The sequence below is a fragment of the Tiliqua scincoides genome, chromosome 4 (assembly GCF_035046505.1).
Source record: "Tiliqua scincoides isolate rTilSci1 chromosome 4, rTilSci1.hap2, whole genome shotgun sequence".
Taxonomy (NCBI): domain Eukaryota; kingdom Metazoa; phylum Chordata; class Lepidosauria; order Squamata; family Scincidae; genus Tiliqua; species Tiliqua scincoides.
The window spans coordinates 179,973,810-179,986,949 of record NC_089824.1 but is presented as its reverse complement, the minus strand read 5'-3'; the positions used below and the strand labels follow the sequence as shown (position 1 = coordinate 179,986,949).

The 13,140-nt window shown below is 42.1% G+C and overlaps 1 protein-coding gene across 2 annotated transcripts in view; it reads left to right on the top strand.

Annotated features, from left to right (window-relative positions):
- Window positions 1-13,140, top strand: part of PLXNA2 (plexin A2) — a 481,295-nt gene that overhangs the window by 404,690 nt on the left and 63,465 nt on the right. For both annotated transcript variants that reach the window (XM_066626224.1, XM_066626221.1), the window contains exons 18-19: window positions 9,827-10,066; window positions 12,075-12,218. In XM_066626224.1, coding sequence (XP_066482321.1) covers window positions 9,827-10,066; window positions 12,075-12,218 — 384 coding nt within the window. The remainder of the gene's footprint in view (window positions 1-9,826; window positions 10,067-12,074; window positions 12,219-13,140) is intronic.

Below are 13,140 nucleotides of genomic sequence, written 5' to 3'. Positions count from 1 at the left end.
TTTCTGTCACCTGGCAGTTTCATATGTAGTGGCCTGCTGAACAAAGACTCTGTGAGCCAGCATACATATATCACAAAAATGGTATAGTGTGGCTCTCAAGTTTTTTTTTAAAATAACATAAGTAAGCATCTGTTACCATCCCATCTTGATCAAGTGATAGTGATAGAACATGTGCTTTGTATGCAGAAAGTCCCAGGTTCAATCCTTGACACCTCCAGGATGGGAAGAGAAAAACTCCCGTCTGACACCCTGAGAGCCACTGCCAGTCAGTGTGGACAATCCCAAGCTAGATGGCCCAAGAATCTGACTCTGTATAAAGCAACTTCCTATGTTCCTCTTATGCTCCTTTTCAAGTGCGCCTTATTATTTAAATACAGTATATAGCTTTCTGGTTTTCCACAGTTCCTTTTTTTTTTTCCAAATACACACAAGCAAGTCTTTTCAAACCAACTTTGTTCACAAAACAGCATTTTCCTGTGTGCTCCAAAAGTCCTTCTGTCAGCAAAAGAGGGAAACCTTCCAAATCACTTTCTGATCCTAATTCTCATCTAAGCTATAAGCACTTTAGAACTGCAGAACCTTTAAATGGAAGTGCGTCCCTGGCAAAAGGTTTAAACTTTTCTTGTTTGTAATTCAGATGATGTATTTGTTAAAAGTAGCTCTCAAAGGAGCACTGAGATCACCCAATGTAGACAGCCAAATTTCAGAGTACGCAGACGGTGAACTTGTTCTCCCAGGCAAAGTTGTAGTGCCTTGAAAGAAGGGGCCCTATTTAATGTGCTTGCTGACAGATTGCTCTTGTAATAAAAGGGATCACCAGGACAGGCTATTAACTGAGGTAACCTTTGATCTTTTGTGGAGAGGGAGAGAATATGGTGCAGGCTATTTTGTTTTTTCAGCTACCGACCTCATGCTCTTGTGCAGCCTTATCCTGTCCAGCAACCTATGCAACTTCATGTATGTGAATCCTACAAGTGTTTTCAGTCATACTTGCAAATATGAATGCATGTAAGATGTAACAACACATAAATCAATATAACAAATCATCTAACAGCCAGACTGCTGCAGGTGAACATGTGCCAGGGCAGGGCACAAAGCTGTTCAGTTGCTCACAGCAAGTTGCTCAGGCTGGGGAAGCCAGGCTTTGGAGAGTCCTGGATCAGGCCTAGGAGAGTTCTTATATAGGGCCTGCAGGGGCCTATTGCTCCCCTGGTCACCTGATTCTTCTTGAGCTGGGTGGCTGTAATTTTCTTTCCTGCCACTGTCAGGAGGATGCTGTGCAGCATGTTTATCAATGCTCGGGTTAGTTTTTCCCACCCCTTCTAAGCAATCTCAGGGGCCAGTCCTAACCAACTTTCAAGCACTAGTGCAGCCGCAATGAAGCCCTGAGATGAGGGACAAACTTTACCTTGAGGAGGCCTCCATGACTGCTCCCCCCAAGACACAGTGCATACCAGTTGGCATGGCTGCATCAGTGCTGGAAAGTTGGATATGATTGGTTCCTCAGTGGCAGAAACAGGTCCCTTGGCTCAAGCCCACTAATGCCCTACAGAAGCTTACTGAGTTCTTTGAGCAGATCACTATTACTCAGCCCACCCTGCCTCAGAAAGTTGTCGCAAAGTAATGATATTGGTCTTAGCTCCTTGGAAGAAGAGTTGGGTACAAATGGAATAAATGAACAGCACAGTATAAGGAAAGAATGAGCTGCCATGATGTTTTCCTTGTTTTAATTTTTTTTTTTTTTTTTTTTGTACTTGGCTGATTGCTTGCTGGGTTGGCAGGTGACTTGGGAGTACTTCATAGAGAACCAGAGTGCTTGCACATGGATCTTTCTTTCAGACTCAGATCCTGCATCTAATTGTCTCTGGGACTTTTTGTGGACTAATGAATCAGAATATGCATTTTAGACCCAATATAAATAGCCACTCGATGCTGTCCCCCTCTCCGTCTGGAATTGTAAAGTCCATGCAGGTGGCGTAGGTCATTTGGGACAAAATGGTGTTCATGATGGATACCGTAATTTATATTGTGACTTTTTATAATGTCAGGGGATTTCATCCAGCACCTCAACCATGGCATTAATGTGCATTAGTAGACTCTCATAGGGTACCTCAGTTGAAGTCACTTTAGAGGGTTCATTAGCAAACTGAACATCAAGGGTTCATTCCTGTTTTGCTCTACAGAATCCTGTCATAATGTGGCACTGCATGGAGCAGGGGACAATTGAGACATATGGTGCTTGTGTCATTGTGAGGCCCCCACTATATATCATCCAAGTTACACAAAAGTCCCTCAGCAAAAGGGAGAAGTGCTCTAAGTAAACAGGCAATGAGGGTTTGACAGGGAGACAATGGCAGCAATGCCTCCACTGACCCCCTGCAGCACCTGCTTTATGACAAAGGACTATTCTGGGAGCCAGTGTGGAACTATCAGGGTCAGGAAAAGACAAAAGATGGAAAAGCCACACACATTCGCTCTACCCCAGTTCAGAGTAGAGCACCACCCTCAGGCGTTTCAAATATACTTTTTAGGAACATAAGAACATAAGAACAGCCCGCTGGATCAGGCCATAGGCCCATCTAGTCCAGCTTCCTGTATCTCACAGCGGCCCACCAAATGCCCCAGGGAGCACATCAGATAACAAGAGACCTACATCCTGGTGCCCTCCCTTGCATCTGACATAGCCCGTTTCTAAAATCAAGAGGTTGCATATTTTTTTATTTGCATATTTCCTATAGGTTCTCCATGATCTCAGCATCCTCTCAGCCCTTCATCAGTCAGTAACTAGAGATCAGCTTTCAGCTATGTCTCCTAAGTTTCAGTAATTCCATATATTCTAGGTATTGTAATCCATTCTTTAGTTTTTATTCTCTTTGCGAACCTTTCCTGAGCCACCTTGCTTCTTTGTTTGTAAGCCAACATTCATACCAAAAAGTTGCCAATTTAGCTGAATTCTTTGAGGTTAAACCCCAATCTGCCCTTCTTCAAGTGCTCTTGGTAAAACCACAATGTGACAATTGATTGCACAGTGTTTTTACTGCCACAACTTCCTTGTTCAGTAGGTTATCCATGTAGGGTTGGAAGCATCCCTAATTTCCAGATTCATACTTATAAAAAGTATTAAAAACTAAGAGTATATCATATATTTATCAAAGTATGTGCTTTGTTAATACATGTAAGGAACTACAGATGGGTAGCGAGCAAAAATAACCTTACACAGCAAATCTAAACCCTTAAGCGTTCTTTTGCTAAATAAACTTTCCCACCCTCCCCTGCATTTTTACCTGCCAGGGAACTAATAGCCGTTCTCTTTACCCCTTCTATTCTGGATTTTTTAAAGGAGGGCTTTCCCTTGTTACTGACAGCTCCTAAGGCCAACTCCCCACTCCCTTCATCATACACTGTGTTTCCTCTCCAATGTCAAAGGGGTAATTATGAGGCCTGAACAAATGAAGTTGTCCCTAAAGAAAAAAGCCACCCAGCTACTGTTCCAGATGCTTCTTGGCATCTCCTGAAAAAAAATTAAGCAATTATGAATGCAGCTACGTACAGAACTATACAGTGCAGTTGAAGAAGGTACACCTGAAAAGGAAGGCAAGAAATCACTGCTGTCTCAAGTAACCTTACTTTCTAACTCCAGTGATCTACATGCTTTCCAGATGTTGATTAGAATTGGTCTACAATGGTGTGTGATACACATACATCCAATGGGCTGTAAAATAATTTGCATCCTGACTGTGTCTGCCTGGCTTTAGTTTTATAGGAACTGGGAACCCTGGATAAAGATTCTCTGTTTTTGACATTTGCACCATTCTTTATTAGCTCTATCTGGCCATTTAAATCATTACCATTACAATCTGCCATGTAACACCAGCCATGTAAAGTTAAAGCTAATAGATAGGGTGGTACTACCTTGAATCTTTGAGTATAGAATGTAAATTGTGATCTCCCTTGACTTAGTCATTACAACAGCAGGCAGAATAATCAGAATCTATAGCAGGTGCCATATTTCCAGGTTGGGTTTTTTTTTTATATGCTTCCTTTTCTTCAGTAGTTAATAAGATTCGCCCTGCCACTGTGTTCTTCTGTGCAAATGCAAGAAGTTCAAAGACCATCTTACTATTGGGTTCTTTCCAAAATCAAAGAGTTGTGCAGTTTTATGTCTTCCTCTATATTTACTTTATGCTTTGTACTAATTGCCCACTTCCTGTTTCTCTGAATAATAAAGTGAACATTTTTGTGTTGCCATGAGTGCTGTTGTTGAGTCGAAGACACTCCTCCTTGTGAATCTCATAAAGATGATTGCCTGAAAGAGACGTATATTTACAATATTCCTTCGGTGTGCAAAGTGACTACTATGTGCTCACACTGTGACTAAGGTTGCAATCCTAACCACACTTTCCTGACAGTAAGCCCCATTGAACAAAATAGAAGACTTACTTCTGAGTAGACCTTGTTAGGATTGTCCCCTTAGGTGTACAGTTAGATGTATGTGGCCCTAACCCTAACCCACTTTCCAGCACTGGCATAGCTGTGCCAATGGTTCACGTACTGCATCCTGCAGTTGGGTATCACTCACAGAGGCCTCCTTAAAGTAAGGGAATGTTCTCTTACCTCAGAGCTGCATTGCTCTTATGTCGGTGCTTGAAAGTGGGTTAAGATTGTGCCCTGTGGCTATTGTGCAATGTTTGCATTTATGTGTCATTATTTTGTGTCTACAGCCCATTCCAAGACCAATCTTTGTTTTCCATTAAAGGGTTGGCAAAGCCATTGTGTGACTGTGCCATTATTGACCAACACCAAGTATTTGTTATGGATGTATCCCACATGGCCCTTTTACCTGTTTGAATGGTAGTGCTGTTAGATGTTTTATGGTTTTGAATACTGTTGTTTTACAAGAATCCTGGAACGCCATAAAGAAATCAAATTAACTGGGGCTTTATAGCAACTATCAGGAGCTGTTCTGGAAGGAAACAGCTTCATTTTACTGGATGACTTTGTTGGCATGCATGTTACCTGCAGCACTTGGAGTTTGGAGATGACAAAAAAATCATCAGCTAAGACTGGATATTGACTCCTGAGGTCACAAGGAAGTCTAAGCAAGATGTAAGATTGATGAAGGACATGTAGATATATATTGCTTGGATACTGTGGCGATGGACAGTGTGCTTTTATGATGCCTGCCATTTTGCAGGGAGGATCATGTAAGTCAGTTAAAATGTAGCTTCTGATTACATACCTTTTAAAAATTCTCTATTGAGGTAGTTCTCCACAACCATCAGGACTAGAATCTGTAAAACTAATGGCTGCAGTCCTGCATACAGTTCTGCATGCTCAAATCCCATTAATATAAATGAAACTTCAGTGCATTTAACCGAGATTCTTATGACTCCATAGAATCTAGATTTAAAACCAATGTCAGCTATAGAGCAATATTCTGAAATGATTTGATGTTTGTTGGCAGAGCTTTCTTCTTTTTCCTCGTTTGTTCTCATTAGCGGTGCTATGATGGCTCAGAAAAATACTTGGGATGAATATTTCTGGAAATGAAGAGGAAAATAGGACGGGCAGGTTCCCTTGTAAAAATACAAGTGTGTCCCAGTGGTTAAGTGACACTGTAGATATGGGCTGTCATGAAAGGGGAGGGGGACTTCCACCTGCTGATCCATGGCAGTGAGCCTAGTGCCAAGCACTCACTCCCTTCACATCCCCCATCCTTCCAGTCGGTTTGGGCATGCAGCTTGGTGGGACAAGACTTGGTAGATCTAGTCTGCTGACAAAATCCACCAATCTCAAAACCCAGCAGAGAGTTTAAGCAAAAACGTTGTATTAACAGGTGAGGGGAAAAAATGTAAGCAGGCTTGGTTTCTCATAGATTAACATCCCCTGAATGGTGCTGGCTCTGCAAGGAAGCCTCACTTGTGCAGACCGTGCTGGACTAGGCTGAGAGCCTGAATCCCCACTTGGCCTAGCCTGAGCTGATGGACACGAGCTCACAATGACTGGAGGGGGAGGAGAGACCAATATAAACAGAACCTAATGCTCCTGGCTGATACCGGTCCCTTTTTGTGTCCCTGAAGCTCTCCCCAGCAGCCTTCTACTCTCCTCACCAGAGAGTGGGTTCTCTCTCTGACTTGCCCAGTCTGAAGCACCAGGAGAGACAAAATCTCCTCAGGCCTGGAGATCTTTCCTCTGGCCTTGCCTCCCCAGCTTTCTAATTGGCTAACTCCCCTTGAAACCTGAAGCACCTCAGCATGGGAGGGAAATTGGAATGAAAATCCCCCACAGTGAAATACAGGCATTAACTATTTTATCACATGGGCGAACCCTTCTCCCCGCACTGTCCGGAGTCGAAGGAAGCTCAGCTCCCTTCGCCTCCAGAGGGGGCACACGTGAAGGGCATGTGGGGGGGGGGTGACCTGATCCGTGGATAAATGAATCTGCAGATACAAGATCCACAGATATGCCCCTCCCCACAGTACTGTTTTCCATGCTCTACCCTTCCCGAATTCTGCCCTATTTTCAAAAAAATAAAAGCATCAGAAATATTTGACTTTTTAATCATATAAGCTAAACTTTAACTATGTTCTTAGCAATGATTGCATGTAATAGGTGGGAACGGGAACTTGAGTAATCCAGGAAATAATAATATCTTTCAATCTTCCATTTTGACATAAATTGGTTTATAGCTCTATTTTTATTTATTTAATACATATGTACCACACCCTTCAGGCCTCCCAGAGAAGATTACATACAATAAAACAATGGGAAATCATTTTTGCAGTAGAAAAGGAGTGAGGTGGGGAATGCCTTGCTTGCTTCTTGTCCCCTCTCCTCACAGGGCACGTAGTGGTCTTGTATGAGGGAGAGGAGTAGAATTTAAGTTTAAAAGGTTCTGCACCTTGCTGGCTTTTCTCTAGTCAAAGGAGATGAGTTCCTCCTCACCCACGCTCACATAGAGTTAGACAGGGAGGAACTCCTTTTCAGGTCACGGAGAGAAAATTCTGTTATCTGGAGACCTGTTATTCTGGAGACCTGTTAGCCAATGTAATCCAGAATCAGGGCTCCATGTTTTGAAATGTCTGTCACTTCAAAGCCAGGAAATAATCTAAAAGACAGCTGGTACTTTTTAGACTACATCAAGTTATTTCATTGAACATAGGTTTTTTGCTGCTACCTCAATCAGCAAAGATCAACTCATGTACTCAGGATCCATCCAGATCCAGAGACTCAACCTGTAGCTTTAATCACTTTGTGAGTCATTATACTTTGCGGCTAAACTGGAACCCTGTTTGCTATTGCACACAGGAGAGGAGGACAAGCAGATTAGCCTTGTGAGCCAGGAGCCATTGCATGCTTTTCTCACTGTGAACCTCGTGCAAATGTGAACCTGGAACTGTATTGTGACAGAGTACTGTTACCACTGAATGAAATGGGCTGTGAGTTTTATGCAATGTGTTATTTATGGTAGGAGCATAGGCTTCAAAACAAGAATAACTTGAAAACGACATTCCAAACGTTCAGGCCTTTTGCATATCATTGTTCAAAGGGCAGAAGCATCTTGTAGCTTCCTCCCTTACCTTCCTTTTTTTTTATCTTGGTGGTTGAAAAAGAACATTTCATTTTATTACTATTGAAAAGGTTGCTCTTAATACATAAATGTGGGTGAAATTAAATTTCCCGTTTGTTGAGTGAGGCCAAATTTCCTCTCCTGCTGCTTTATAGTGCATGATTTCTAAATCAGACTCTAGCATAAGAGCCATGCTCTGCTTTCGAATGAACTCTTCTCTCAGGGGAGAAAGGGAGCTGGACCGTCAATGCATTACCGCTGGGATGTGACCTTCCTTTTACCCAAAATCCTTTGGGACCAGCTGATTGTTCTTTACAGCTGGCATGGGAAAATTACTCAGATTTGTCACCAGAACCAGACATTAATTACAAGTTCAGCTGAAAGGCATATTTGGCAGACAACAGCGCAGCATGAAAGAAGAGAGTGTGTAGGGTCTGATTCAGGACTCTCATCTTTTGCTGTTATTTTCCGTTTGAAGTGTTTACTAATGGCCTGGTGCCGAGTTGAGGACAATGATGCAATGATACTTTACCAGTTCAGAATCCTTTCCATGTTTTGGGGGTTTCTGTATCTATCAAAGAACTGAACTTTCCCAGATGCCAACTGCTGGATTATCCCTCTGCTTGCTTGTTTGTTTGCTGCCCAGTATGTACTTTACATCTCTCTAAGCTCCTTTGTATAGCCCTGGGCTTCTTTGAATTTGTTGGAATGTTGAAAAAAAGGAGCTATGTACAAGCTAGCAAAATTTCAAGCCCTAGCGAGAGCCTGCTAAATGATGTATTTTGTGAGCAGATTTTTTTAAAAGAGAGAAAATAATAACACAATCCTTTACACACTTATATAGGCATGTACCATAGTATTCAGTGGGACTGAAGGCACAATCCTAACCAGGTCTACTCAGAAGTAAGTCCTATTTTGTTCAATGGGGCTTACTTTCAGGAAAGTGTGCTTAGAATTGCAGCCTTAGTTCTTAGTAGACATGTGTAGGATTGTGCTGTAAAGATGTTAAAAATCTGTTTACAGGTGCATATATGTGTGTTTTCAAAATATCAATATGATACATCAAAGTCTAGTCTAGTTTATTTTTCTGTTTCTCTCTGGGGCACTGAATGTTCCCAAAAATAATTGCATTCTTTTATTTATTTACCTACACACATGCACATCTATTTTTATGACAGTAACCACAAATCAAGGCACATTCACAGTTTATGATGCTGATTGCTAGGCGCTGTGCAAAAATGGGAAAAAACACAGAAGCTGCCCTCAGGCTCGTAATCTAAAGATGAAGAAATGACACATTGGGAAGGAAAGGAGAATACTATGAAGGGAAGGGAAATCAATCTGGAAAAGCCGGGGTAAAGAGCTGTCAGACCAGGCCAGTGGAAGAGTCTTGTTCTCCCTCAGTCCTGGAAGCTGTTGTAGTCCAAGAAGGAAAAAGCCTGGTGGCATTTGGCCAGACAGGCCAAGGGAAAAGTCTCTCCTATTCTCTCTGCTAAGTCCCATCCTATTTAGCTTCTGCTGGCCAGCGCAGGGATGGACACTATTCCCATGTTTTGGTCTTATCGTTCGCCTGCCCTGTGGAGTCTGTGAACTCATTACATGAATCTTGATCTTCAAACTTTGTATTAGAGAGCTAAACTGGTCCTGGACTATCTTGTTAGAAATGCTTTGCATGATAGAACGGGAAAAGAAAGAGTAAGATACAAGTCAGGTACATGCTATGGAAACCACTTTTTTGCCCACAATGCATGTGGCTACACACATGCTTGTAAAAGTGATGGCTATAGTCAGATTAGCACAGTATTAAAATAGATAAGAGTACATGTGAGGTGCTTCCTGACATTATTGCCTTGTGGTCCATGAACACAGGGAAAACCTATTTTCATGTGTTTGTGTATCAGTGTCTTTACTTGAGTAGCATCTCACAGTATTTCCACAGTATTTCCTGAAACCATGCCAAGCCTACCAGCATCATATGTCTCTATTAAGTTTATGTGCCTCACAATGACATTTAATAATCTGCTGGAGCACAAATCTGGAAGAGAAAATGCTGCTCTCAGAAAATGCTGAGAAAATGGACACAGACTCACATCCAGTTCAGTACAGGCTATTTGCTGGCCAGTATATGAGGCAGAGGAGAGTTCAGCGCATTGGTCTTTCTAAGTTCCACTTACTTTGATGACATTGTCACATGAACTAACTGATTTTATCCAGAGACAGAACAATCCTATAACCTTTCTTTTTGTCTGCTTCCAGGTCTGTAAAGTTGTGAATACCACCACCCTGACCTGCCTGGCTCCCAACCTCACCCCAGAATACCGACCTGGTTTGGATGCCGTTGAGCGTCCTGATGAGTTTGGCTTCATTTTTAACAATGTGCAGGCCTTGCTCATTTACAATGATACCAAATTTATCTACTACCCCAATCCTACCTTTGAGCTCCTGAGTCCCACTGGCGTGTTGGATCAAAAGCCAGGCTCACCCATCATCCTGAAGGTAAGAAGATGATGCAGTCCAGGTGATCTGCTAGTACACACAAATCCAGATTGATTGGAATGAGCATATTCTGGGAATACAGAGATAGTATTGTACTGTATTGCAAATCATAAAGTCATTGACAGTTTTCCCTATATTGTCTTAACGTATTACATTTTTAGTTGTGCATCTATAACATTTTAAGTGTATACTTAAACCAGTACAAGCAAATGCAAAAAAAATTAGAGGCGTACATACTTCCCCTTCCCCAAAATTGGGGTTTTTAAGCTGTTTGTGAAAATACTTTTTTTTTTTTTAGTATTGTTGGGAAACACTGAAAAAATAAATGTGATGCATGCTCTCCCTGCTAGTCAACCCTCCCTGCCTAGGGCTCTGGTTAGTCCTTCCAGCCCCTTCCCAAGCCAAAAAAAAATGCCTTAAGAAGCAAGTGGGGGTAAATGATAGTAGGAAAAGTTTACCAGAAACAGGAAAGGACTTCCCAAGCTTTCAGTAACTGAAAATGTTGCTCTTGGTGGGAAAAGATACTTGTAAGAATATTTCTAGTGCAGGAGAGACCAGAAAGAGCTCTCTTGACTATAGTGAACCTTAACCACTGCAGTTTACTCCCTTCTTCCTTATCAAAGGAAAGGGTTTTGTTTGGGAAGAAGGTAGGAGATCTGACAGGAAGGGCTGGCTTGTTATGGGGCAACACCCCATTTGAAGCTTGACCTGAATTTGAAGGGATCTGAGCCTAGCTTAAACTGGGGAAACAGTTTTTTAACTAGGGGAGTTTGTATTTTCAGTTCCCACAATTGCAAATTCACCCCATCACTATTTTTTAAAAGTGTATTGTTTGTACTTATATAGTCTACATGTTTGTAGGGATCCATGATTAAGTGAAGCTTCGTGTTGTGTATATCTGGGTTTCCCTCTGCATCATGTGTAAAATGGCCCTGGGCTGAAAGCTGAGCTGCAGAGTAGAACTAAAATCTTGAGGTTTTTACTTGTATCTGTTTCTTAGTAATACCACTCAGCAGAATTTTAACTACTCAGCAACTTACAGCTTGCCCCACAAGTCAATTGAACCCTTCATTCTATAAAGATGCCATGAAGCACTTTTGTTTGCTCTGTAACCCTTCACATTAAGAACCTGACATTTGAATTTCCTCAAAATCCCCATCAGAATTAAAGTCCAATATGATGTGAGCATGATGGCTCACTTCGTGCATCAGCATTTCTTGTCCACTGCTGCATAAATCACAGGACGCATTTGGTATTGCTAAGGTGTGCCTATTATCACAATGTACTTTTAGCATTGCATCTAACAAAGCTGGGAGGGCACAGAGATGCATAGTTTTTTTGTGTGTGTTTTTTTTTAAAGTGCTGATTACAGGATACAGTAAGGGGAAAGCAAAGTACTAAAGTGCATTTGTATTAGGTGAAACCCATTAAAAATTAGTTCTGCTTGTTGCAGATATGCAGACATTTCTTTTTCTAAGTGACATGCAAAATTTCTGCAGACTTACACCAAATAACTGGATCCTTTTCACTCACTTCCAGCAAGCATTTCACTTTCTTAAGGCAACATAGTACGCTGAATTGGAGGAGCTGCACTGAAAACTGCATGGATATACCTACCCAGAAGGGCTTCTTATGTCTTTCAGAATTTGTAGCCACTTTCTGCACTACAATGAAATATAGGCAGATCTGTACATTTTAATACAACAGGAAAAATCCTGATTCGCAAAATCTTACCCCCTTGCATGCAAGCTTAGATGGAATAGGCACACATATCTTGATGGTATACTTCCCCATGCACATTGCTGAGAGCCGGTTGTCATTAAATTGTGCAGCTGTTAATAGACATGTGTATCACTTTCTGTTGTAGCCATTGCAAAAGGATACAAAGACATATTTTACAGGTACATGCTGTATGATATGACATAATGTTGAACTTGTGCTGAAGAGCTCATCAAACACTGAGGCGTTTGCAATATCTCATGGAACCTTCTACTCCTACTTTCCACAGGGCAAAAATCTTTGTCCACCTGCTTCTGGCGGAGCAAAGTTGAATTACACTGTTCTGATTGGAGAGACTCCTTGTGCTGTCACTGTCTCAGAGACCCAGCTGCTGTGTGAGCCTCCAAATCTCACTGGGCAACACAAAGTTATGGTGAGGTCAAAGAATTGCACTTTTGTCTATCCATCTTTTGTGTTTCCTGCCATTGAAGTGTCAGGCTACTATCCCTTTCTGCACTGCCTCCTGTTTTGGCAGCTGAAATGGAAACTGGAAAAAAATCCTTTGATGTAAAAGAAGGGAATGTGTACTGTCCTCCAGTTTTCTAGATTCGAGAAGCCTAAGTGAGTCTCCTTGATAATACAATGGCTTTCTATTTTGTAGCAGGAAAATGGCTTTATTTTGAAAATGTAAACATAAATATTGTGTATAGCACACAGACCATTGCAAATTTACAACCATAAATCAAATTATTCCTATAAAATTCCAGGCAATTTTAAAACTGATCCCACACCCCTCCACTCAGACAAAAACATGAACAGCAGTTTCAGCCAAATAGTTTTGACAAATTTTTCTTTTAGCTAACGCAGTAGTATTCAAACTGGGGCATCGCGATGCCCCAACCTGAGGGCCCTGGCCTCTGCCCCCTTAAGGGACGGGGGCAGGGGGGAAGGCAGCGACGCAATCCCTAGGATTGTGTCGCTAAAGGGGCTGCAGGGACTGGATGTACTCACCAGTCCCTGCAGCAGTCTTCCCAGGGTGCGGGGAGCCATGCATGAACATCTGCAGGGCTCCCCAGCATGCAGGAAGTGAAAGCGGAGTGACTATGCTCCACTTCCGGTTTTGTGAGTACATCCAGTACCTGCAGCCCCCCCCCCAGCGACATGATCTTGGGGATCGTGTCGCTGCCTTCCCCCACCCCCGCTGCCTCGCTCCCTTCCCGTGCAAGCACTTACTGTGGCTTTCAAATTCCCAGAGAGTTTGAAAACCGCAGAGCTAAGGTGAATAATGATGCCCTATGTATGACAAATTTATGGTTATCAGCAAATAGGCTAGCATTGTTTAGTTTCATTAGCCA